This window comes from Anopheles gambiae, chromosome 3, assembly GCF_943734735.2.
Source record: "Anopheles gambiae chromosome 3, idAnoGambNW_F1_1, whole genome shotgun sequence".
Lineage (NCBI taxonomy): Eukaryota > Metazoa > Arthropoda > Insecta > Diptera > Culicidae > Anopheles > Anopheles gambiae.
In genome coordinates this window covers 99,064,081-99,088,555 of record NC_064602.1, presented here as the reverse complement: position 1 = coordinate 99,088,555, position 24,475 = coordinate 99,064,081, and the positions used below count along the sequence as shown (strand labels likewise).

The following is a 24,475-nucleotide window of genomic DNA, read 5'->3' as shown; positions in this document are numbered from 1 at the left end:
AAAAGAGACACACAAAAGTTTCCTCCCGGCTACACATGTCCTCTAGACGCGTTGTATATGCGTTTCGCTCGGTATTACAGCAGTATACGGCAGGTAAGCAGTTCAACTTCAGCTACCTGTTACGCATACGGTAAACGTCGGGAGGACGCCGGAACACATGGGCGCAGACTTTTCTATGATTTTGTATGACTTCGGCTGTTTTGGACCACACGTGTAGGCGCTCGCTATGACCCACCACTAGTTTATACACAATTACGGCTCTAACAAGTGTTTGTATTGTATGCGTACAATACCCTAACCAGATGGATGACGTTTCAAAAACGAATTTAGAAATACAGTGAACCCTCTCTTATTTGACACCTCTCCAATTTGAAAAACCTCTCTTATTTGAACATTTTGCACAGTCCCTTGATTTCCAGTACATTTTTGTTCCTCTAATTTAGAAAACCTATGAAATCTGTGTCCCTCTTATTTGTGTATGGTGTTGCCATGGTTATTGAAAGATGTATGCTCAAATTGGCGATTCTGTTCGCAGTTTCCTATAGCAACAGTTAAGGCTGCATACTAAATGTTCTGTCTCCTTCTTGTTTGTATGGACCTTTCATTCACTTTTCACCTCTGTAATTTGAAAACCCCTCTTATTCGACAGTCCCATCGCCTCTCAAATAAGAGAGGGTTCACTGTACACCTGTTTCCAGCTACGATCGAATCTGTTCCGTTTGCATTGAATCACGTGCCGCTTACTACGAATCACAGTCCACTACGATCGAATGTGTGCCAGTACCAAAGTGAGTTGATATATCACGTGGGCTTGTCCAGTGCAATTTGACCGCGCGGCTACATGAGGTGAAATATACAGCGAAATGAACTATTTGACAGGCGAAATATCTGACGGATAACGCATCACAGCAACCAGCTGATGTGCAATGCAAACAAATAACGTGCACAAAATCGTAATTAAATCCATTAAATAACTTCAATATTGAGTATTTCGTCAATTTTCAGTCAACAGATTATAATTTCTTCCAATTAGGGAATGTTCTGCTTGAGAAGATATTATTTTTAATAGAATTTCGAAAGCGGATGTTGTGTCTCCCCCAACCCTTTAGCTGTACCTGTCAGATATTTCACCTGTCAAATAGTTCATTTCGCTGTATATTTCACCTCATGTAGCCGCGCGGTGACGTCTAAAAACGAAAATAGCAAAGTGAGTTGATACATCAGGTGGGATTATGTAGTGCAATTTGATGTCTAAAAACGAAAAGAGGAAGAAAATCTGGTTTGACAGTTAGATCCATAACAAACTGAATGCTTTGATGATTTTTCTTTGTACTCAATCCAAAGTCCAATCCAAAACATTCATAATTTTACTCGATATTTGAGATCAATCATTGGTCTGTAGAACCGAACTAAAGGATATATGCACAGGTACTCTGTTAAGTTCCTCACTTTAAGTATGATACAGTATTTGGTTCGGATGGTACACTGCTCCTTACTTGCTGGCTGATCGGATTCAATAATTGTTTCCTATATATCAGATTTTGCGAAGGAAATGTTGGAATGCAGTACCGTCTTAATTCAAGAACTGGCCGTCACGTAAGTTTTTTGGCTTCTTTCTTCGTACTACGCCTGAGTAAAACCACATACCATTTCTGCGAGCTACCCCTTTAATCTTCAAGGCATACTAGATTTTGTTATGGAACAAACTGTCTAACTGTGTGTCGATGTATTGGTGAGGAAGAACACCATAAGCCCACCTGATATATACACTCACTTTGCTTTTTTTTGTTTCCGAAATTAGTTGTCAATTTGTATGTGACGAGACCACCTGGTCTAAATACACTTTGATAGTAACCTTCGAATAGGAGTAGCCTTTGGTTATGTGGTAATACATTTTTATTCTATGTTTTACACCTCCAAACCTTACAGACGTAATATTCAATAGGATATGGGTCCAGCACGCTTGCACTGCGTCAAGTCAGATTATGGCATTTTCATCGGATACAGTTCCAAGGCGTATCGAGTTTACAGCTCGAATACGAAGAAAATCATAATCAGTCGGGATGTCAAATTCCTAGACAAGTGTGCAACGAATCGAGCTCATGAGTTGGGAGAGTTATTGTCTGAAGTTGATCTTGGAGAATTGTATGTACAGCCTGTCGTACAGCATCAAGAAGAATAACGTTTGGATACAATTGAAGACCGAAATGATATTGACGACCATGACGGCGATTCAATACGATGATGCTAATGGAGATGAAGCTGCAGCTGTTCAACATCATCAACCGATCGAGCAGCTTGCCACGCTCCCTCCACAATTAGAGGACCCACATAAGTTGGTAAGGCGCAGCGAGAGGGAGCGCATTACCCTAGGCAAGTACCAGGATTTCGTAATGAGTAGCAGTACCGCGGTTAAAAGTTCTTCACAGTTTTTAGATACGAGGTGAATCCTGTACCGTACTTCCGGTGATCGCCGATGAACCTAATATGTATCGAAAGGCTGTTTCCTAAGAAGATACCAAACGCTGGAAAGATTCTATGAAATCAGAATTTGATGCCTTGCAAGAAAATTGAACGTGGAACCTGACGAGTTTGCTTGCTGGTCGTAAAGCCTGCTTCGATCGTAAGCCTGCTTCTTAGTGGGTATATACGGTGAAAACCAATGCAGATGACTCGGTGGAGAGATTCAAAACCAAGTTAGTCATACAGGGTTTTCCAAGTCAGTTTCGCACTTATTTATTCACCGTATCCAAGATGTTTTTCAACAGCTGTCAAATATTATATATGCTTAAAAACGAATTTTTAGTTTTTACACATGATTTTCAACACATAGCAAAGAACTGTCAAACTCAATCTAGCTTGAGACGTGTTGAAAATCATGCTGTAGATTAAAAATTATTTGATGGAAATGAAATGACAGATCGATGTAAAACAACATTTTGCATGCGGTGAACATCAATGTTTAAATTCGAAACTGTCTTGGAAAACCCTTTAAAGGGCTTCTCTCAAGTCAAAGATGTGTATTACAACGAGACATATGCACCTGTTGTTCGATTGGCTACCGTGCGATATTTTATGTCCTTGACTGTCAAAATGGGCCTGAAGATACTGCAGATTGACGCAGTGACAGTGTTCCTTCTAGGAGATCGGGAGGAAGAGGAAATATACATGGAGCAGCCAAAAGGGTTCGTGAGTAAAGCACCACACAAGGTCTGTAAACTGAACAAATCGTTATATGGATCGGAAGCAAGCTAGTAGAGTATAGAACTTGAAGCTAGATGCTGAGCTGAAACGCATTGGGTTAAAGCAGCTCATTTAAGATACTTGCGTGTACTGTAATATTAATGATGGAAACATTCTTTTAGTAGCAGTTTACGTAGATGATTTGTTGATCGTCTCGAACAATGGCAGCTGGGAGAAGAATTTAAAGAAACAGGTGACGAAGCGTTTTAAAATGCAGGACTTGGATCTTGCTAAAAAAGTTCTTGGATTACGTGTGACCAGAGCTGATGGTGTAGTAATGCTGGATCAAGAACAATGAACTTTTGAATCGTTATGGTGTAGCAGATTGCAACACTGTACGCCAGCTAACCCAAGACAGAAACTGAGTCCACATATGAGTTAACAGACAGAAGAAGAGCGCAAGCAAATGGAAAATGTACCATACCGGGAACTGATAGGTGGCTTGCAGTACTTGGAATGCTGTGAGTTACTACTGCAATGCTGCTGGAAAAGCTCACTCGATTGCAGCGAAACGAATTCTTCGATATTTGATAGGGACGAAACCCATGAAACTTATATACAACAGTACAAGCGATGGAAAAAAGTTTTTTGTTATGCTGATTGGGGCAATGACACTGATAACCGTCATTCTATCACTGGTTAAGTGATGAAACAGTCTGGAGGCCTGGCATTGCCGTAAACAATCAACAGTATCAACTTTCGACGACGGAGGCCGAATACATGGCAGTTTCAGCAGTTACTCAGGAAGCTGTTTGGTGTAAAGGTTTTCGACAAGAATTGGGATGTGCAGAGCCAGTGACGATTTATTGTGATAATTGGTGTGCTATCTATCTGGCAGAGAAGTAAATTGGCTACTCATCCAGAAGTAAACATATCGATATACGACACCATTTCGTCAGGCAGAGCATTGCAAGAAATCTAATACACCTAAAACACGTTTGTTCTGAAAATCAAGAAGCAGACTTGCTAACTAAGATACTTCCTATCAGCAAATTTAAATAAATTTTAATTTTGTGTTGCACCTTCAAACCATACAGCTGTAATATTTAATACAGTGCATATATCCTTTTGTTTCATTCAACAGACCTCCAATTATTCTCAAATATCGTGTAAAATTGTGAAAATTTAGGAAAGACTTACAAAACAGTAAATAAAAGTGCCAATTATGTGACTCGTGTGTTAGATACAAAGTAAATACTGATTTTTTTTTATTATGATCCCTGTTAGAGAACTCTATTTGTATCTGGTTTGATACATCTAACTGAACGAAGGCCATTTGCATTACCTGACTCAAACGGAGACCGTTATTTGTTCAACAGCTTTCCGTCAGGTTAAAGCTACGGAAATCGTTTTGTTTTACGGTTTAACTACTAAATCCATTTATTTAAATAACACGAATAGCATTTAAGTACATTCAGAAGGAATTTTTTGTAATTATTTACTGTAAAATGGTAGGAATAACAAATTGCACATAAATTAGAGAAATATAACATAAGCGCTACTTTGCATGACATTGCCAAACACATTTACAGGCCTATTATTTTACTCGAATAACATTCGATTCCGTCGGAAGCACTCGAGTCGAGCGGGAGAAAAATTGGTATCGTTTTCGCCATTCGAATCGATGAAGGTTTCGTCGACATTTTTGTTCTCTGTGTGTTCTGTGTGTTTGACAGTTGGTCGAAGCAACCGGCGGTCGGAGTGAGTGTAAATAAACGGATTCAGCACTTCTTTAAAATCATTTTTTGCATAATTTTGTTGGAAATGGGGTAAATATGAATGATGAGAGTGTTGATAAACTTATGTTAAACTTTATTACACACGTAGACAGTAGCTTAAATTCTTTGTGAGGTTAAATTTGCGCGTTTGCGACAGCTTGAGCTGTCGGCAATAAATCTCTCGAATGCACCTTCCTGTTCGAGCAATACGGTACCGATTTTTACTTCGTCGACTCGAAGCTGCCGATGCGCGACTAGAAGCGGAACCACCGACAAACCGACGTGACACTGGCGTTACAATAGTGTCCCACACCAAGTTGTGTTTATTAAGGAGGTGAATTGTTAGCGCGTTTTCCGGGCGCCATCATTGAGTATTGTTATGTCAAATCGCATACAATTTTCTATACCCCCTCCCAGATTTTAATACCGGAGCCCCCAGTATTGTTATGTCAAGTCGTGAAATGTCAATTTGCTCTGAAGCACTTCACCTCCTAATATCCATACACCTTGTCCCACACGAAAGTACTGTCATTTGTATGTGACCGTATTAATACACGATGCGCAATCTCAGATTGCGCATATATTCGTTTTATCAAAACATAAGTCATTTCGCGTAGCCAACCCTGAGCTATAAACGTCATTTCCATACATTTTCAGATTGCGCCAAGATTGCGCATAAATTTTCAAGATTATATGTCCGAGGTATATAACATTTTTTTGACAGATAAATATATCAAACCGACCCGTTTGACAGATAAATATATGCGCAATCTGAGATTGCGCATCGTCTATTGCTACGGTGAGGCGATCACTTCTGTCGAAGTAAGCTCAGTTCACTACTGCTTCGATGTAAACAACTTTTCCAAGTACAAACGGCGGAGGAAGTGTTAGGCAAGATTTTGTGAGAATTTTTGGACAAAACACCCAGGAAAATCATTTTATAAGTTTCCAAATCAATGCAAAAGATGTGAGAAGTGAATAAAACAATGCGCATTGGAATTTACGGAGAAAAACAAAAAGCAGTTTTTAGCAGGGTTTTAGCAGTTCCTCCTTTGTGTCAGTGTAGTAAGCGAATCATTATAGAGATGGCGCTAGTGTTTAACGTATTTTCATTTGAAATAAGGAGACAACTTTTGAAGCTAATTTTGTTCGAAGTGTCACGTCGGTTTGTCGGTGGCGGAACGTCACTAGCAAAACGATACGAAAATGAACATAATGAACGTGCGAGTGAATCTTCTCGAATGCCGAACGCAATATAATAGGCCTGATGAACTCACTTTGGTAAAAACTTGTGTTGCCTTTGCACTGTAAACAGACTGAAGATATAAAAATCCAATGGTAACGACACACGATTTTACCGTAGCGGCACGCATTCGATCATAGTGGCTTGCGATTCGAAGCAGGCGGCACATGATTCGATGCAAACGGCATGAGATTCGAACGTAGCTGGAAACGGGTGTATATAAAATAGTTGTAAGTGATGTAATGTTATCGAAAATATTGCGAAATATTCGAAAAATATCGAAAAGTGCGATTCGAAGCAGGAGGCACATGATTCAATGCATCCGGCATGAGATTCCAACGTAGCTGGAAACGGGTGTATATAAAATAGTTGTAAGTGATGTGATGTTATCGAAAATATTTAAAGCAAATAAAGTACTAGTCACTTCTGAGTTAAAAGTAAAAATAATAATCATATTTGATGTTCTCTAGATAATATTTCGATTATAATCTATAAAATAGTTCACCAACTTACCTTCTCCAGGACTCATGATGAAGGCATCTTCATTTGGTTGCGATGCAGTTAACCGGGTTGTAGTCTGTAAAGCATCTATGTCTTGGGATGCAGTGACGTTGATACTTATAGAGAATATGCAATAGATTAAAAGTGCTTTTCCGAATGACGACATTTTTTTCCAGCGCCACCGTTTCCACAAACTAGAACGATTATGTTTCCTTGCACCCGGCAGGTACTCATTTGCAAAGCATTGCACAATGCTCCATCGACTATCATTGGCTACATAGCAACCACTATCACTCTTTTTATCCTTATGATAATCTTTAACGGTATTGTTAAGCCTATCACTATTGCTTGCACTGTTACCATCATTTGCAGCAGTAACAATGCTGTTGTTGATATCATACCAATATGTACACTTACAAATAGGAAGATAATATGAACCAAATAAGCTCGGAGATAGCCTGTAATATGACTCCTTATTATTATTTTTCAAGTTCTGCCACAGGCATCCACTTCTTAAATCACATTCATTAAAAAAATTATTCGGTGCACCGTTTGTGCTCCACAGTTCCGTTTCACTCATTATGGATGTTTAGGATTTTTTTCTTGGCAGTCAATCACCGTTTTCTGGATAGTCTTTAATTTGAGCATAGCGCTTAACATGCGCGGTACAGATACTTCCATTATTTGGTGAACGATTTGATTACTTTGCAAATCATGAAGCCAATTAAGGGCTTGGGTATGGTTGAACATTTCCTTGTTGTTTGAAGCGGTTCGATAATGAACTTTTGATTTTTATTCGGTAAAACGCACGTAGACACACATTGTTACCACATGAAGCAAATTGATATATTTCTTCCATACATCCCATAGTATCATGGTGCTGAACTTGCGAGTGCGTATTTTATTCACATATAGCACGTTACTAGACCATGGTCTAGTAAATATACACAATCACCACTCATACAGGATTTCATTAAATAATTTATAATGATGAAAGTACCGCCACATATTCATTGTAACACTTCCTTCCATTGTTTATGAATTTTCTTCCGTAAGTCGTGTAACACGCTTCACATTTAGCACTCTAGCTATTCACTAACAACACTAAAATATTATATTAAAGCAACACCATCTCCATGCGAAGGATTTGCTGTTATGTGTGCTTCGTACTGCTTCCATATGTAGCTCCGTGTGCCTACATTTTCAATAAAAAAATGATCTTTAAAAATATAAAAGCAATTAACGAAAATGAAATGAATCACTAACAACCATTACACTTAAGGTATTAACTATCATTCTATAAAATTTTTAAATATTATTTTTCTGTTCCAAACATATGAACGATTTATGAATAACCCCATTTACACCTACAAACTAGTGATGGGTACAGTTGGCAAAAATCGGGAGTCGACTCTGATCCGACTCCGACAAATTCGGAATCGACTCCGGAAGGTAGGTCCACGCTGCAATATCCGGAGTCGTTCGGAATCGTCCGAAATGGCCCGGAGTCATCTGGAGTCGTCCAAAATCGCCCGGAGTCGCCTGGAGTCAGAGTCATTCGGAGTCGTCCGGAGAGTCAGACGGAGTCATCCGGAGTCATCTGGAGTCGGCCGAGGTCGGCTCGTATAGGAAGTGCACGCCCAAAGAGAAAGACAAAAAAAACACAACGAAAGGAAATGTCTGATCACAAGCACATTAAACCACACGGCTCCTGTTGACTCCAACCAACTCCGATTCTAAACGACTCCAGACAACTTTGGACGTCTCCGACGACTCTGAACAACTCCGAACGACTCCGAACAACTCCGAACGATTCCGGACGACTCCGACTACGAAAGACTCCGGACGACTCAGGGCGACTCCGAACGACTCCAAACGACTCCGACTCCGGGCAGATCTAGTGGTTTCATATTGCCGGAGTCGAAATTGGACTAACAATAGTCGGAGTCGGATTGGAGTCATGGGTGCGCTCCATACAGCACATCACTACTACAAACTGTTCGCAATAGTGCATGCATGTGTACTGATGAGTGCCTATTCGAAATTTGTATGAAAGAGTTCGTAGTTCATTACCATTACCATCAAGCGCCTAAAAATCCTCAAATCATTTTATCGACAATTTGACAATCAAATTTTTCATTGTGTCGGCGAAGTTGTAATAGTAAGTTTGATTTTTAGAAATGTTGAGTCTCGCGACTTCATTCATCTATTAGTTGATGAAGATTGTTCTAATCAGCATTTTGCATTCAGTGTCAATGCTACAAATAATAACATAATTATCTACATTCTAGAAAATTATATAGGAACATGTATACAAGATACAAACATACCCCCATAACATATATGATCATGGGTGATGCACAAATGTGTGGCATACTGACGAGAGTTTCTTGTACCCTTTTCTGGATCTACTTGTTCATAAAGGCGAGAGTTTCTCCTGCCAATTGCTGTCATTTGGAAGAGTTTTGTATAACTACATATGGAATGTGCCAGTGTGTTATAGATTTCATGCTAAGGATTTTATCAAAACGTTTATTTCAAAAAAATATTCGTGCTGATATTATTTATTTATAAATATGTTAAATAACAAATTTCCAATTGTGATGAAACATGTGAATCCTGAGAATAAAATCGATCGATACATGATGTAGTGAAAATACGGCCGAATCTGTAATCATGTTAATTTAAAAAAATAAAAAAAAAATCAAATGATGTTGAATCTGGCTTATTTTGAAAAACAAGTTAAGTAGCAAATGCAATCGGATAGGTTTCGAAGCCTCTCTGAGGGATAATAGAGGCTCTACTATTCAACTTCTATCCGAACACGACCCTATTCGTGTAGAGTGGTAACATGTGGATTCGGACTAGTTCCAAGGGTCCCAAAGGGAACACGGACTAGTTCCAACTCCTCGCACAGATGGTGGCATATGGCGAATGAGGCGACAGATGAGCATCTCACGAAACTAAGTGCCTGAACGCCGGTGTGTCCCCGATGCTAAACAAAAATGTCACGAGGCCCTTCAGACGTACAGGGGCGTGGGCGCGAGGCAACCACCCTGTCACATATATCAACAGACTAGAGAAAGGCAACAGAGAACATGAAGCGGATCTACCGACTTTACGCTATGCTCCAGGACGACTCTTGAAAAGGGGTCAGGGAACGTACGCACTATTAGCGGAGCCGGAGCCTTTAAATAACTGGATGATGCCCTCGTCACACTATTGAGCTATCGAAAAGATAATTGGAAACTATCAAAGAGGATTCCAAAACGTATAATCAACCACTGATCAGATCTTTACCATGCGTCAAGTCTTGGAGTAGACGACAGAATACAGAAACAACACGTACCATTTCTTCATTGACTTCAAAGCTGCATATGATAGCATAGCCAGGGTAAAACTATATGACGCTATGAACTCTTTTGGAATCCCGGCTAAACTGATAAGGCTAGCTAATGACTATGACCATCGTCACATGCCAGGTGAAGGTGAATGGAAAACTCTCTGAGCCTTTTGCTACCACCAAAGGTCTGCGCCAGGGGTACGGGCTTGCATGTCTCTTATTCAACTTTTTTTACAACAATTTTTACAACATAGGTCCCAAAATCTTTCACGTCCCTACAGCAAACAAGAAGGAAAAGGAGCTATTTTACGACCGCCTTCGAGGCACGATATCATTCTAGGGGATATCAATGAGAATTCGGTTGGTAACCAATGTACCGCCACTACACTGGCTATGATCCAGTTTGTATCAGCGTACAATCTGGTTGTGAGAAGTACCAAATATGCGCGCAGTGATACCCACAAGATTAACCATAATCAATATTTTTTTCTGGCTGTTAAACAGTTCTGCCAAATGCCACTGTTTCAGTCACCAACACTCATGACGGAAACGAAGCTTAAATCAGCTCACGTACACAACTGAGATTATCAGAGGTGAGACTCAAACAGTTGGAGGCCCAATCAAATGCTTGGTGACATTTTGTTTAGCACCCATTGTTTGTTTAGCGGCACTAACTTGGTCACGACATTTTCTGTCGGTGATAATCACGCCATTCTTAGAGTATACTTGGCGTGTGGTCCCAAGCAAAAAAATGAGCATGCTTTCCTGTTCTGTCTGCTTTGACCGAAGTGCCACAAATCCACTAAACGACCACTAAACGGGTTCTAAGCGACTCAAGCTCTCTATCTAAACGGAATATAGAAAGTCTTCGTTTAGCAGACGGTGAACGACTCTGTACTGTTATATGCTTTTACATTGAAGTTATGAATCGCTAGAACTGGAACGGCGATACGATTGTTTAAATACTCAACTCTAATGAGAACCATTTGTACAGAAGCAATAAAGATGAGATGAGGTGAGATTTAAATAAAGGTCGATGGTGTGGATACCCATGTATCTGACCACACGACTATTCACATAGAAGGCTATATAGATCATGATTAGATGAAGCTTGTCGAAACAAATTGCAAGAAAAGGACAGTGATGATCGCCGATAGAAAATGTCGCGACCAAGTGACTGACCAAGAGTTGGTTGCACAAAATGTCACCAAGCATTTGATGGTCGCACAAACTGTTCGAGTCTCACCTCTGATCAATACAGTAGAGCTCGTGACGCTGACATGATTTTGTTTCATCCGGAATTTGTCATGACTATGTCAGTGATATTTGACTATGTCAGTGACTGTTCAAGTAATGACCGCAAAAATGTCATGAAGCATGTATTGGTCACATCAATCGTTTAGAGCAGTGGCTGTATCACATACGATTTTGATTGCGATTGAAATCGAAAACCTCTAGACAAAAGTTCATTTTGAATGAACATAATTCACTTTGGTATTGCATACAGATTGTTCATTCGATCGTAATCGAAATCGAAAAATCAGTTTCGTCCAGTGGACAAATCCTATATAAATCATCGGGCAGTCGAACATTTTTATCGCATACGCTCTTTGTCGATCGAATTCATTTCGACTAAGTCAGGGGAAATATTGTCAAATTTATTTAATTACGTTTATAGCTGCTCCGTCGCTCCTAATTCACATATAAAAACACAACATAGAAAACAAAACTAAAACAAGATAAAATTAGCAAAACTATTTCCCATCAAATGAAAAATGCCACCAGTCTGCATCAACACTGTTTACCGCATGCATAAATGTAAACAAACGAAATAATCGACACAAGACAAACTTCTTGACAAGTCGACTATTTACGTTTTCTCGATCGAAATCGACAAATCGTAAACGATACCTATTTCAAGTCGATTCCGATGTTGATCGACAATTTTGCTTCGATCGCAATCGAGTCGTGTTTTCTTATACGATACGGGCCAGTGCTCTTCAACCTTTCCCGGATCACTTTACTTTGAAAATACAATTACCGCACATTTGATCAAACATCTGTTTTTATCTTATTCCAAGCATACCTGTTGAATACTTAATCTTGATTGTGGGAATTGCACGATATGTATAGTAATTAGTTTTTCTTCTTCAAAAATAAATTCTTTCGCCGACCACATCTGTTAACGCCACGGACCACGAGTGGTTCTCGGACCACGAGTGGTTCTCGGACCACGAGTGGTTCGCGGACCACATGTTGGAGACCACTGGTTTAGAGTATCGCCTTTGATTATCACATTTGAGTACGTGATGCTGAAATGGATTCAAACCTAACTGACGTAATATTCAATAAGAGCTCGTAACGCTGTCATTATTTTGTTTCAGTTGGATTTTTATGAAATTGACAGAGATATTTTGCAGAACTGATCACAGTAAAAATGACAAAATGACTGACCAAGCGTTGATTGCTAAAATGTCACCAAGCTTGTATTGAAAACACCAACTGTCTGAGCATCACCTCTGATTATCACAATTGAGTACATTGACGCAGACATTGATTTTGTTTCTTTTTCTTCTTATTTAGCGAGAATTATTGAAGAGTCAGACACAGGTCAAACAGCTGCTGGAGCAGCTATTCCATTCGGAGTACACTCGCTTGTTTACACGAGCTTGAAAGAGGCACGGAGCGGGTTAGCTCCTAATACCGCAATGTTCCGGAATGTGGTGGGTGGTGAAAATATGTACACAAACGCCGTTTCGTGACAGGCTTGATCAGGTTAGTTTATGAAGGATTGAATTTTGTAACTGAAGCATACATATTTTATGAAGAAAGGTTAAAAATTGTTCAGGTTAATTGATGAAGGATTGAATTTTTTAACTGAAGCATCAATATTTTATGAAAAAAGATTTAAAATTGTTGGGATCGATATTTTAAAATTTATTTACAGGTTGGCAAAAATTCATGAATTGGGCTTCGAATTGCTTCCCCACCCACCGTATTCTCCAGATCTGGCCCCCAGCGACTTTTTCTTTTTGTCAGACCTCAAAGGATGCTCGCAGGGAAAATATTTGGCTGCAATGAAGAGCTGGTCGCCGAAACTGAGGCCTATTTTGAGGCAAAACCGAAGGAGTACTACCAAAATGGTATCAAAAAATTGGAAGGTCGGGGACTTATTAGCCAACCTGTTAACTTAACTATAGCTTATTTCAAACAGAAAAATATAAGAAAACGATTTTAAAAAACAGTTTTGTTTTTAGATAATTGGTGAAATCCAATATGGGGACACGTATTTGTCAAATCAATACACTCCGGATGATAAACATTATTCCAGTTACATGCTGAAATTTCAGCTTTTTGGCTTGAAATAGAAAACGGATGATTTATATAAACATGATACCGCAAAATTAAAACTTGCTTGGGCTAGATCAGTGGGTTTCAACCTGTTTGCAGTCCTTGTTTATTGTGTATAAGTGATTGGCCAAACAAGCGGCCCTATCACTGAATTAAATCATGACAATATTAAATCATGCATGTGCAATATCATGACAGATCAATAGAATATTTTTCTTGTTGGCGCATCGACCTGCGTGGTCATTCCGGCCTATAAACGCTTCGTACATTCTAATCTTCAAGCACAAGCAAGCGGATTTCTTGCTATCGGGGTCGGTTAAAATGGGAACCTATCCCAAGATGTCTTGTAGGAGTAGGAGCATCCATCGAAACGAAAATCTTTTTCATATTTCCGTAATGACTTACGCGGTCCTGTCGGCCTATAAAGGTTTTCGAAGGTTCTTGCTACAGAAGGATGGCCCGGAGGCTTGAGCCCACAACGGGTATGTCCTCTATAAAAAAAATACCTATCATTAATAAGTAAACGGTCAAATATTATAAATCTTGCCCCAAAAAGAAATAATACAAATTTATTTTTATAATTAAATAAAAATAAATTATCTATGCCAGTCGATACATCCGCTCTCAGGTGATGTAAGTTACACGGCTTGATCAGTTATAAAAGAGAATTTTAGCAATAGTACCTAAAAATCAGTTACTAACGTTTGAACATTCTACAATTAAGCGGGAAATAATGGAACAAATGGCAATAATCAATACTTAACTTTATAGACCGGCAGAACCGCGTAGGTCGTTACCCTAAATAGAAATAGTATATATGACGAGATATCGTTTGATTCCTATCAAATTCGCTTTTTAAAAAATTACAGGCGTCCCCCGAGTTACGACTCCCTCGAGTTACAACCCCCTCGAGTTACGACGATTCGCAGATACGACGATTTTGATTTTGACAGTTTAAAGTTGTCATTGACATGAAATTGATGTATATTTTTTTATTTCTGGGCTGATAACCGTTATACACACATTTACAAAAATTCCACAACTACCCTATCTTGAATATGTATGTTGTGTACGGCTTTTAAAATATAATTATTAAATTATCGAACATTATTTTAAATAAAATACACGACACACAGATTCCACCTCTTCAACTTCGGTTATAAACTTTATATTCATAGATATTCGACATACGACTTTTTTGATTTACACCTTGCTTTGGGATTTTTTTTCGGTCCCAAATACAGTCGTAGCTCGGGGGATACAATACCTACTGATGGTTCCCAAACTATATTCAAGTTAGATGTCGTATCTAAATGAATCCAGTTTATACGTGTATTTGTTATAAATCTTTTTAATGAAAGATACAGACAAAATGTTAATACTCCTTTTGAGCTAAAGCAGGAGTTCTTTCGGGCAAAAGCGGTTCGGCGCACTGAGGATGCGTTCATGTGAGAAATGGAATTCTGAGCCGGCGTCAATCGACCGTACTTGATGTCAACGACCTTACAACGTGTATACAAACAGGCTCACACATACGAACGTATACATACAAACACATCACCTTGCTTTTTCACACATCCACACCCTTCATGAGGCACGCTAAACCTGAACCTGGAACAATTCCAACGCGAGAGCAATTACTTTGGGAAATGAGGGGAAAATATAGGAGAATGTGCAAGAGCAGTAAGCTAAAACCGTGTTTTGAAAGTTGCTCGTCTGTATGCGAATTTCCCTTCTAAAATAACACAAACAAAAACTATTTCATAAACATGAAAAAGTGGTAAATTTAAAGCATTGTTGTTTACTTTAATATCATCTGTTGAAATGTTTTATAAATTCGTCATAATTATAATACAACATTTCTTTCCAGATTAATGCAATAACTTGCAAGAATAATAATAATAAAAATAATAGTAATAATAATAAATATAATAATAATGATAAAAATAATAATAATAATAATAATAATAATAATAATAATAATAATAATAAAATATTAATAATAATAATAATAATTTGTGAGTCAGACGGAGCCGTACTCTATACCCATCATGCTATTTCTTTTCTGCAATGCCTAATCGTTTGTAGCTCATATTATAGTGACTGTAAAAACTACCAGCAAACAAACCAAAATGGACAACGTAAAATTATTAATTCAAAAGGCTTTTGAATAACTATCTTAGGAGTGTGAGAGCACCTTTTTATTTTATTTATTTATTTATTTTTTTTTTACATATTTGCATTGCTTAAAACATTTTTCAACCCGTACTCGCGTTGTCGAAATTAGGAACACAGCGTGCCGAAAGTTGAAACCAAAAGAGTGTTTACATTTTCACGAACATCTCTAAAGTGTATTAGAAATGGCAAACCAAAAATAGTATAACATAATACGATAGTTTATCAATGAAAATAATATCACTTTCATGAAAAAAAAAATATTGTGAGTGTACGAGCTGTTTTTGTGCACTAGCCTGCCCAATACTGGTACATTAACCTTAGTTCTTAACGGCCGCTATCATAATTACATCACACTTTGATGACGACTTAACAGCATGCTCGTCATGGGTTCAATTACAGTAGGTGACAGGAGGTTTATGAGTTTTTTAACTGTGAATCTCTTCAGTTAGCGAGCTTCAAGTTAAAAAAAAACTCCTGTGAAACACATCCTGTTAGCGGTCACCTTAAGTATCATACAAATCGTCCCACAGTAGCAAGGACTAACTATCTCAGCATGGAATAAATCTGGAAAGCCTATATAGGACGACATAGGTCGCGTAGGTCGTTATGCCAAATAGAAGAAAAGAAGAAATGAGATGATCAGAAAAAAAAATCCGAAAAAAATACATTTTTTTTTGTATGGAAAAACGTGCCAACTAAAAAGCACATATTCAATAGTTGGCAGGGAATCGAAGTTCAACCAATGAGTTCAGACTGTAGTAAGCCACTGTACGTACATTAACAACCGTATGAGATCGTCCATTATCAATCGTCTATCAGCAACGAGAGTTCAAATTAAAAGTGCTTCGCATACCCAGACTATCTGGAACTAATCAATAAGCCATTTAAAACATGAACAGAAAAAAATTCGGCTAAAATCCCACGGAAGCAAAATCTCTATCTCTTATTCTCTATTCTCTATGTATATAAAAATCTCGTGTCACGGTGTTTGTTGCCAGCAACCTCCGAAAGGGCTGGATTATTTTCAACGAAACTTTGCACACACCTTAGTGTGGTATGAGAATAGGTTTTAAGATTTACAGAATGTTTAGATGTTGCACTAAACGAAATTTAATTGCAATTTTCTAACTTCCATACAATCAGCAGGATTGTTGTTATTGTATACAGTACTTTGACACTTGATATAAGATATCTGGCGGTTTACGCTCGACGATCGGATACTGTCAGGATACGGGCACGGTACAATTATGCCAAAAAGGAAAGCAATGATGGATTTTTGTTTTGTTTTTGTGAATAACTATGTTTTCCGGGCCAGCTAATTAGAAAATATATACAGGGTTTCTTTAGCATATTTGCTCAACATCGCAAATGAACAATTCAATCCCGTAAAATACATTTCAATAATAACAATAGAAACTCGAATGGTCTGTCATAGGTTGCACGATATACGCTCGACATTGATTTGATAATGTTGAAAAAGGATTTTACGGATTGGAAATGAAGCTTAGAGTGTTGAGCTGGCTAGAGAAACATTGTAAATCAAATACGAATAAAAACATATGTCAAGTTGAATATAACTTTGGAAATCGATTGTAACTAACATCACCATACCATACCTTACTAATATAAAATTATTGAATTACTAAAAAAGTTGTCCTGCAACTTGGAATATTTTTGCTACTTTATGTTTTATTTAATTGGTACTTTAATGGTTGCATGATAATATGCTTTGTTTTGCGCGCTCAATCGTTTGTATCACCACTTACAATTTACCTTTGATGTCAACACCAATACACAAAAACAAGTAAACGCACAAACATACTATATATGTGGGAGCATTCTTGAAAATCACCAAACTCTTGTTCCAGCGTGTTATACACACCAAGCATAAAACGTTTTCTCATGTAAAGGTGGTTAATGTGGTACTTTAATATAATTGAATAATATTATAAATCTGTGCACATCACCTTCAAGCTTCAAGTAGAAATCACCTTCAAGTAAAAAAATTGTAATCTTCAGTTGGAATCAAATCATATAATTAATTTAGTGGCTAAAACCTAAGACTTCATGTGAAAGTAAACTAAAATTTCCAATAATTTCACTGAAAACCTCGAAAATTGATATACGCAAACATTCTAGATACGCTAGTGCCTCCGGTACGCAATAATAGCGTATATCGGGGAATACCTGTACAAACCTTTTATACCAACTAAATCAAGTATTGGCGTCATATGTTCAAAACATACTACGAAAATTTTACGCCTAACCACATCGTAGTATTCTAGATTTTTTGCCCAACCATTAATGATCCCGCTCAATAAAAAGAAAGAGTAAAAGAAAAGGAGATAACTGAAAACATTACACCAACACCATATCACTTTCCAACCACCAATTGCACAAACACACATGAGCGGGTGACCCATTGATAAAAATACTCATCGTAACGTGTCACACTCACTCGCTCACTCACTCACACACACACACACACACACGCGCGCGCGCGCTTAGAAAAACACTCTGCTCAATCAAGAAAACAGAAACACAATCTTCTCAACATTTCTGCCAAGCAACATGTGCTATGCGTTATGAACTGAATCTGGTGTGCCATCAATTCCATCTTATTCGTGACATATATCTAATACATGGACTGGTGGCAATAAACCATTCAAAATTCAGAAACTAATGAAATCCCTGCGTAATAGCAGATATTGAATTCCAAAGCAGTGACGGAAGCAAAATTATAACGGAAATAATGCGTACCCATTCCGATAAGCATTCACTAACACAAACGAACATGGCACGCACCACGAAGGAGGACAAGACGGAATCCATCTTTTTCTGGTAATAAGGGGAATTGCTTCATTAGCACGACACATTCTCTCACACATACTATTGTATACAATACGTTTCGTTCCACTGATTTTGCGTCGTCGGTAAAAGAAGAATTACACACGTTTGCATACAATAATACTGAACAAATGATATTGGATGTTGCTTCCGTTAATTGGAATGTTCTGTTTTAAGAGCTTCTTCAAACTGTTTTCGTCCACTGCACAATTTGCTACTATCATAATATTAAAATATTAGGCTATTACAAACATTTACCAATACACACACGCATCAATCCAGACACGTTGCTCGCCTACTACGAATTGTATAGCCCGAGTGCATACGTTTTTCTGTCGATTCATCGTGCACCCAGCACCATACTTTTGCCTTTTTCCGTATATGCTATTCCACAAACAAAACTTACACACTCACTGACTCTCTCACAAACACACACACACACACACACACACACACACACACACACACACACACACACACACACCACACACACACACACACACACACACACACACACACACACACACACACACACACACACACACACACACACACACACACTCATATATATATATATATATATATATATATATATATATATATATATATATATATATATATATATATATATATATATATATATATATATATATATATATATATATATATATATATATATATATATATATATATATATATATATATATATATATATATATATATATATATATATATATATATATATATATATATATATATATTTATTTATTTATGTAGCGAAACCGGCGCGAGGCATTCTTTTATTATTTCCACTTACATTCCATTTCCTATGTTTGCTAGGGCTAACATAACCACTATTATATTTATTACAGATACCACTGTTATGTGGTTTCACACGGTTTCTCCTATTCGCCAATACCAACTAGTGATGGCGACAAACTGACGGCGACGTGGAATTGACGATGCTTTGACGAGATGATGCCGCCAGTGGTATGCTAAACCTGGTAAAGAACGCACTTTCTTATGACACGCCCGTAACACATAGTGCATAACTTTTGAGAGAATTATAACCAGCACAAATCCACTTTAGCTTATGAACTAGATCTCTCATATCATTTGAGTGCTAAATGAATGATATAATTCTGAAACAACACCCTTACAATACATGAATATCGTATAGTCGTATTGAAACGTAATAAACTCAGACACTTCTTTTATCACCATTGCCGCTCGTTTTCTGTTTAGATTGCCCGACACATTAAACAAATCGTTTTGTAACTTACAGCGCGCAATATCTCAGGGAAAATGTTTACACCTAGATTTTTCAATTCAACTAGAGCTAATGTGATAAATGTACTCCACCGAGCCGATGCTATGACAAGACACGATACGTACACTGTCTTAGCTTTCGTTTGTCGAACAATTGACTCTCCGTTGAGTGTTGACTGTATCAACTTGTATCTGTCGACATTTTGACCAATGTGCAGTCCCTTAGTTCATTATACCCACTTATTTCATGTCTATAGTTCGAACTATGGACAAAACTCGGAGTTGTTCGTAGCGTTTAATTTTAGAAAGAGCATAAGATATTTCATACAAATTATCATCGAATTTATTTGAACTGCAGTCTTTCCTCCAATTACGCGAATATGCGTTCCGGAGATATTACCGTAAGTCGAATATCTTACAGCATCAATGTTTTACAGTACATATACAGTACATATACTTGATTAATAATGATTTTTGATTGTACAGTAGAGCATTTTTGATTGTACCTAGAATCAATCGATTAATCGTTAGTAGAATATTATTTTAATCAATAACTATAGGTTTAACAACTGTTCATGAACAAAAATAAATTTCGAAAATACCACTAGACACTACAGAGCTGCACAAGAAACTGGTTACCCAATTGATTATCGCTGCAAACTTTCGCCGTACGTATGAACAGCTGTCAGATTTATGCGTACGGTTAAGCCGCCCGCCGGTTAATCCGTCCTCAGATAATCGACGTTCTACTGTATATTACTAATTGAATGCAATTCGTGTAGAAAATTCGGTAATTTTTGTCTTTTTAAAGATTTACAACTTTTGGAAAAATGCAAATTATTTTTCATTCGAAGGATAAAATTGTACTGATTCGACATATGAACTGCCAAAAATAAAAATTCGCGTAACTCCAGTGTCGCGTAACTCATGTACAATGTAGCGCCGTTTATACGGGTACCTTTTATCCGGCTGTCCGTTTATCCATGTTGTTCATAAAAGACAGTTCAATACAAAGGTGACATTGCATTATGAGGAGGTTATTAAAAAAAAAAAAACGATTATCATAGCACATTGGCATAACAAAAAACAATATAATTCATGGCACATTTCAAATATTCTCATTGGAAAATCATGAAGTTAATAAAAACTGAGTAATTTTTATCGAAACATAAAATAAATTTTTAAAAATCACAAATTTGTTAATACAGTCTATTCCCGAGTTACGAGGTTCTCGAATTACGCGGATTTCTTAATATGACACATTCAATGTCAAATCAGTACAATTTGCTTCAAGAATTGTCCAATGCAGTATAGTTGGCATTTTTGCTAACAATCAACTTAAAAGCCAAAAATATCTGAATGTGCTTCACAAATCATATCGCATAAATGATAAAGTGTATTAAAGTATTAAATTGAATAAAAAATACCGAGTAACAAATTGTATTTTGGCCGAAAACCGCGAAATTCGACTTACGCTGATATTCGAGTTACGCGGATTCCTCGGGAACGCAAAAACCGCGTAACTCGGGAGCAGACTGTACATATGTCTTTTGATTCATTGTCCGTGTTATTCGCATATCCGGGCGAGGTCGAGTCCCGATGAGCCGGGATAAACGGCGCTCCACTATATAGGTGTTTTTTTTTTAAATGATTCAGTATAAGTATATTTTGATGAAAACACAGCAAAAATTAATAAAAAAAAAAAAATAGTAAAACTAATAAACTTTTGATAAGGCTCAAACTCTCAACTGTCGGTCATTGTCAATAAATGATTTGAGGTCAAAGCCAATCAAATCATCAAGTCATATCTTCAGGTAGCCGTTGGTGACGAAATCATACTTTGATTCAATTGACGAACCATTTATTTTTCCAATTGAAAATAATTGTGAACAATTATTCCAGAGTTCGAGTGATAATCGGTTTAACTCAACCAAACTGAATTTCGCTTCACAGTAAAGAAACATCATCATCTTTGCTAGTCTTATAGATACCCTCAACATGTACATTTTGTAAGTTTTTTTTGAGGAACAGGTATCAAGAAGCCTTAGAACTATTATTCCCTAAATACATTTGTAGCATTTTGTGGTTTGTCAAAATTGCAAACCAAATAAGGGTAAAAAGTACTTTTGCAAGCAATTTTAAGACCTGCATCCAACATCGGTTATAGGTTCTTTTTTGCCGTTATATTTTTTTATTAAACAAACAAAACAGCTAAACCAAACAAATGAATGAGCAATCACATACTTTAAATAAAAGAAAGAAAGAAAAAAAGTCAAAGAACATTTCGAGCTTGATTAATGTTTATGAATAAAGTTATGTGTCGCTAGTGCAGTCATGCGGTATAGAAAGTCTAAATAGTTCGAGCTTGGCGCAGTGACAATATCGTAACTAATGAGTTTTATCCGAGGTGTGATTATTGCTTGTTGAAAACTAAAACCAATACCTCGCCTTGAGGACGCGCAATATTGTTCGCTATGGCAAAGAAGCGTTATAACGCTGGTTATAACCAAAAGTGGTTATAACCAGCTGTTAACAATTGTCACCTGAATCAACACGAGTGTTTGTCTGAATTATTGTGAAAGGAATGTATTCCCCACGTGTACAGCCCACATCCTGAGTAGGGATATTTCAATATTTCATTGATGCTGTACTAATACTTTAGCATCCCTGCCATCTCACAAAACGTGCGTGTATTGCTTATAGCAGGGGTCTCCAAACTTTTCACTTCGCGGGCCGCAATGCTTCACAAATATCGGTTTTGAGGGCCATTTTGGCATCACCTTAAGCTAATATTCGAACGTTTAAATTTCCTTTTTATGAGAAAATACCAACTGAATGTATCAAAATTGTACAGCTTTCTGTTATTGAAGTTTTATTTTAAACATAAAAAGTAAAGATTGTAATTATGATTGTAATAATCAAACTAATAAAATGTGTGCCTTAGATTTTACAAAGTTATCACGGGCCGCATGTGGCCTGCGGGCCTTAGTTTGGAGACCCCTACCTTATAGCAATACCTTAGTTGTAATCAAAAGTCCATTGGTTACAGCAGCGTTTTTTAACCGGTGGGGAATTCCCCCTAAGGGGGAAAATTTGGAGGGGAATTTTGTAACAATATTTCGGTAAATACCGTGGGTTGTCAAGCTTTACTCCCAACTCATGAACTTGTGAGTGGGGAATAAAATCCTATATGGGCCGGTCTGGTGGTACAGTCGTCAACTCGTACGACGTAACAACATGCTCGTCATGGGTTCAAGTCCCGAATAGACCGTGCCCCCATACGTAAGACTATCCTGCTATGGTAATAATAAGTCACTGAAAGCCAAGCTCACTTCACTAGTGGGTACAGGCAGGCCTTGACCGACAACGGTTGTTGTGCCAATGAAGAAGAAGATACATCCTACATGGGGGAAAAAGCTTCAAACAGGTTGAAAACCTCTGGGTTACAGCAACCGTGGTTACACTCAATATCGAATAAATTTAGTTAGTGTTACATCACTGCTGTTCTCGCTTTTTATTAACGACGTCACACTGGCCATTACGGAAGCAGATTGTCTGCTTTATGCGGATGATGTTAGGCTGTTTCGTGTCGTACGAAACACTTCCGACTCTCTTTCTCTGCAAAGATCGATTGATGTTTTCTCTGACTGGTGTATCAATAACGATCTGCTAATTTCTGTTGATAAGTGTACGTCAATGTCGTTCTTTAGAATAGCTAGTCCGCTAGAACTATAGCATATCAGGGACACAACTAGCGCGGTGCAATACGGTCAGGGATTTAGGAGTCACCCTGGATCGCAAACTAGATTTCCGACAACATTACTGTGATATTTTAAACAAAGCTAACAAAATGCTAGGATTTATTCGTCGACATTCGAGAGAGTTCAATGACCCACATTGCCTGTTAACTCTGTATAAGTCCTATGTTCATTCTATCCTCGAGTTTAGTTCTACAGTTTGGTCCAATAGGATAGAAGCTGTCCAAAAGAGAGTTACTCGCAGTGTCCTACACTTCACTCCGTGGCGTAATGTAACCCCTCGTCCATCGTATCATACTGGTTGTTTGTTGTTTGGTCTGGACACACTTGCTAGGAGACGTGATAATGCCTATTGTACGTTTTTGTCCAAGCTTATTGTCGGTGAGATAGATTCGCCAGAACTACTGGCTAGAGTCAACATAAATGTCCCTCCTAGAGTGTTCCGTAACTACAGACTAATAAGAACTGACCTTACAAGACGTGGATACAGCGAGAACGACCCAATGACTGCGATGGCACGTAAATTTAATCAGCGTTACATGTTATTTGATTGGCACCAACCTACAAGATTCTGTTGATTCGTCTTGTCATTGTGCACTGCGTTTATCCTGCTCTTTGTGTTAGTTATTTAAGTTCTAGTTTTAATTCAATGATAAGGCTGCTTGTTTGGCCAATCACTTAATACAATAAACAATACAAACAATCACTCTTAGAATGATATACATCATCTTTCAAACGCTCCTACAGTGCCATCTCACATAAGATGATACCCCCCAAAATGCATTGTAACCTAATTCAATTAATATTAAATTACCTCCTTGTCTACATTGTTCCTAACAACAACATTCCGATCTCTTACAAACGGTGCGATCCAACTGTGTTTATCAATCTAATAGGCGTGAGATAATTGTTTTCAATTGGAAGATGTACACTACCTTCATCGCACTTCCACAGTTGTGCTATTCTTCCATGTAGCCAACAAACCTATTTCATTTTTGACATCGTTGAGGACACTCTCTCTTTT

The 24,475-nt window shown here is 37.7% G+C and overlaps 1 protein-coding gene and 1 non-coding gene across 10 annotated transcripts in view; one reads left to right on the top strand and one right to left on the bottom strand.

The window, feature by feature from the left end:
* The window catches only part of LOC1280455 (insulin-like receptor), a 40,401-nt gene extending 20,497 nt beyond the window's left edge, over positions 1-19,904 (bottom strand). For 2 of the 9 annotated variants that reach the window (XM_061657295.1, XM_061657301.1), the window contains exons 1-2: positions 19,708-19,862; positions 6,718-7,924 (exon numbers count right to left, since the gene is read on the bottom strand). In XM_061657295.1, coding sequence (XP_061513279.1) covers positions 6,718-7,285 — 568 coding nt within the window. In that variant the 5' untranslated portion in view covers positions 7,286-7,924; positions 19,708-19,862. Of the gene's footprint in view, positions 1-6,717; positions 7,925-19,241; positions 19,580-19,707 lie in introns of all 9 variants that reach the window. The other 7 variants (XM_061657298.1, XM_061657304.1, XM_061657297.1 and 4 more) reach the window with 7 other exon arrangements.
* Positions 19,905-22,055: 2,151 nt separating this feature from the next.
* Positions 22,056-22,190, top strand: LOC11176063 (U4 spliceosomal RNA). Its single transcript, XR_003025339.1, has one exon. It is a non-coding gene; the product is annotated as a U4 spliceosomal RNA (small nuclear RNA).
* Positions 22,191-24,475: the final 2,285 nt, after the last annotated feature.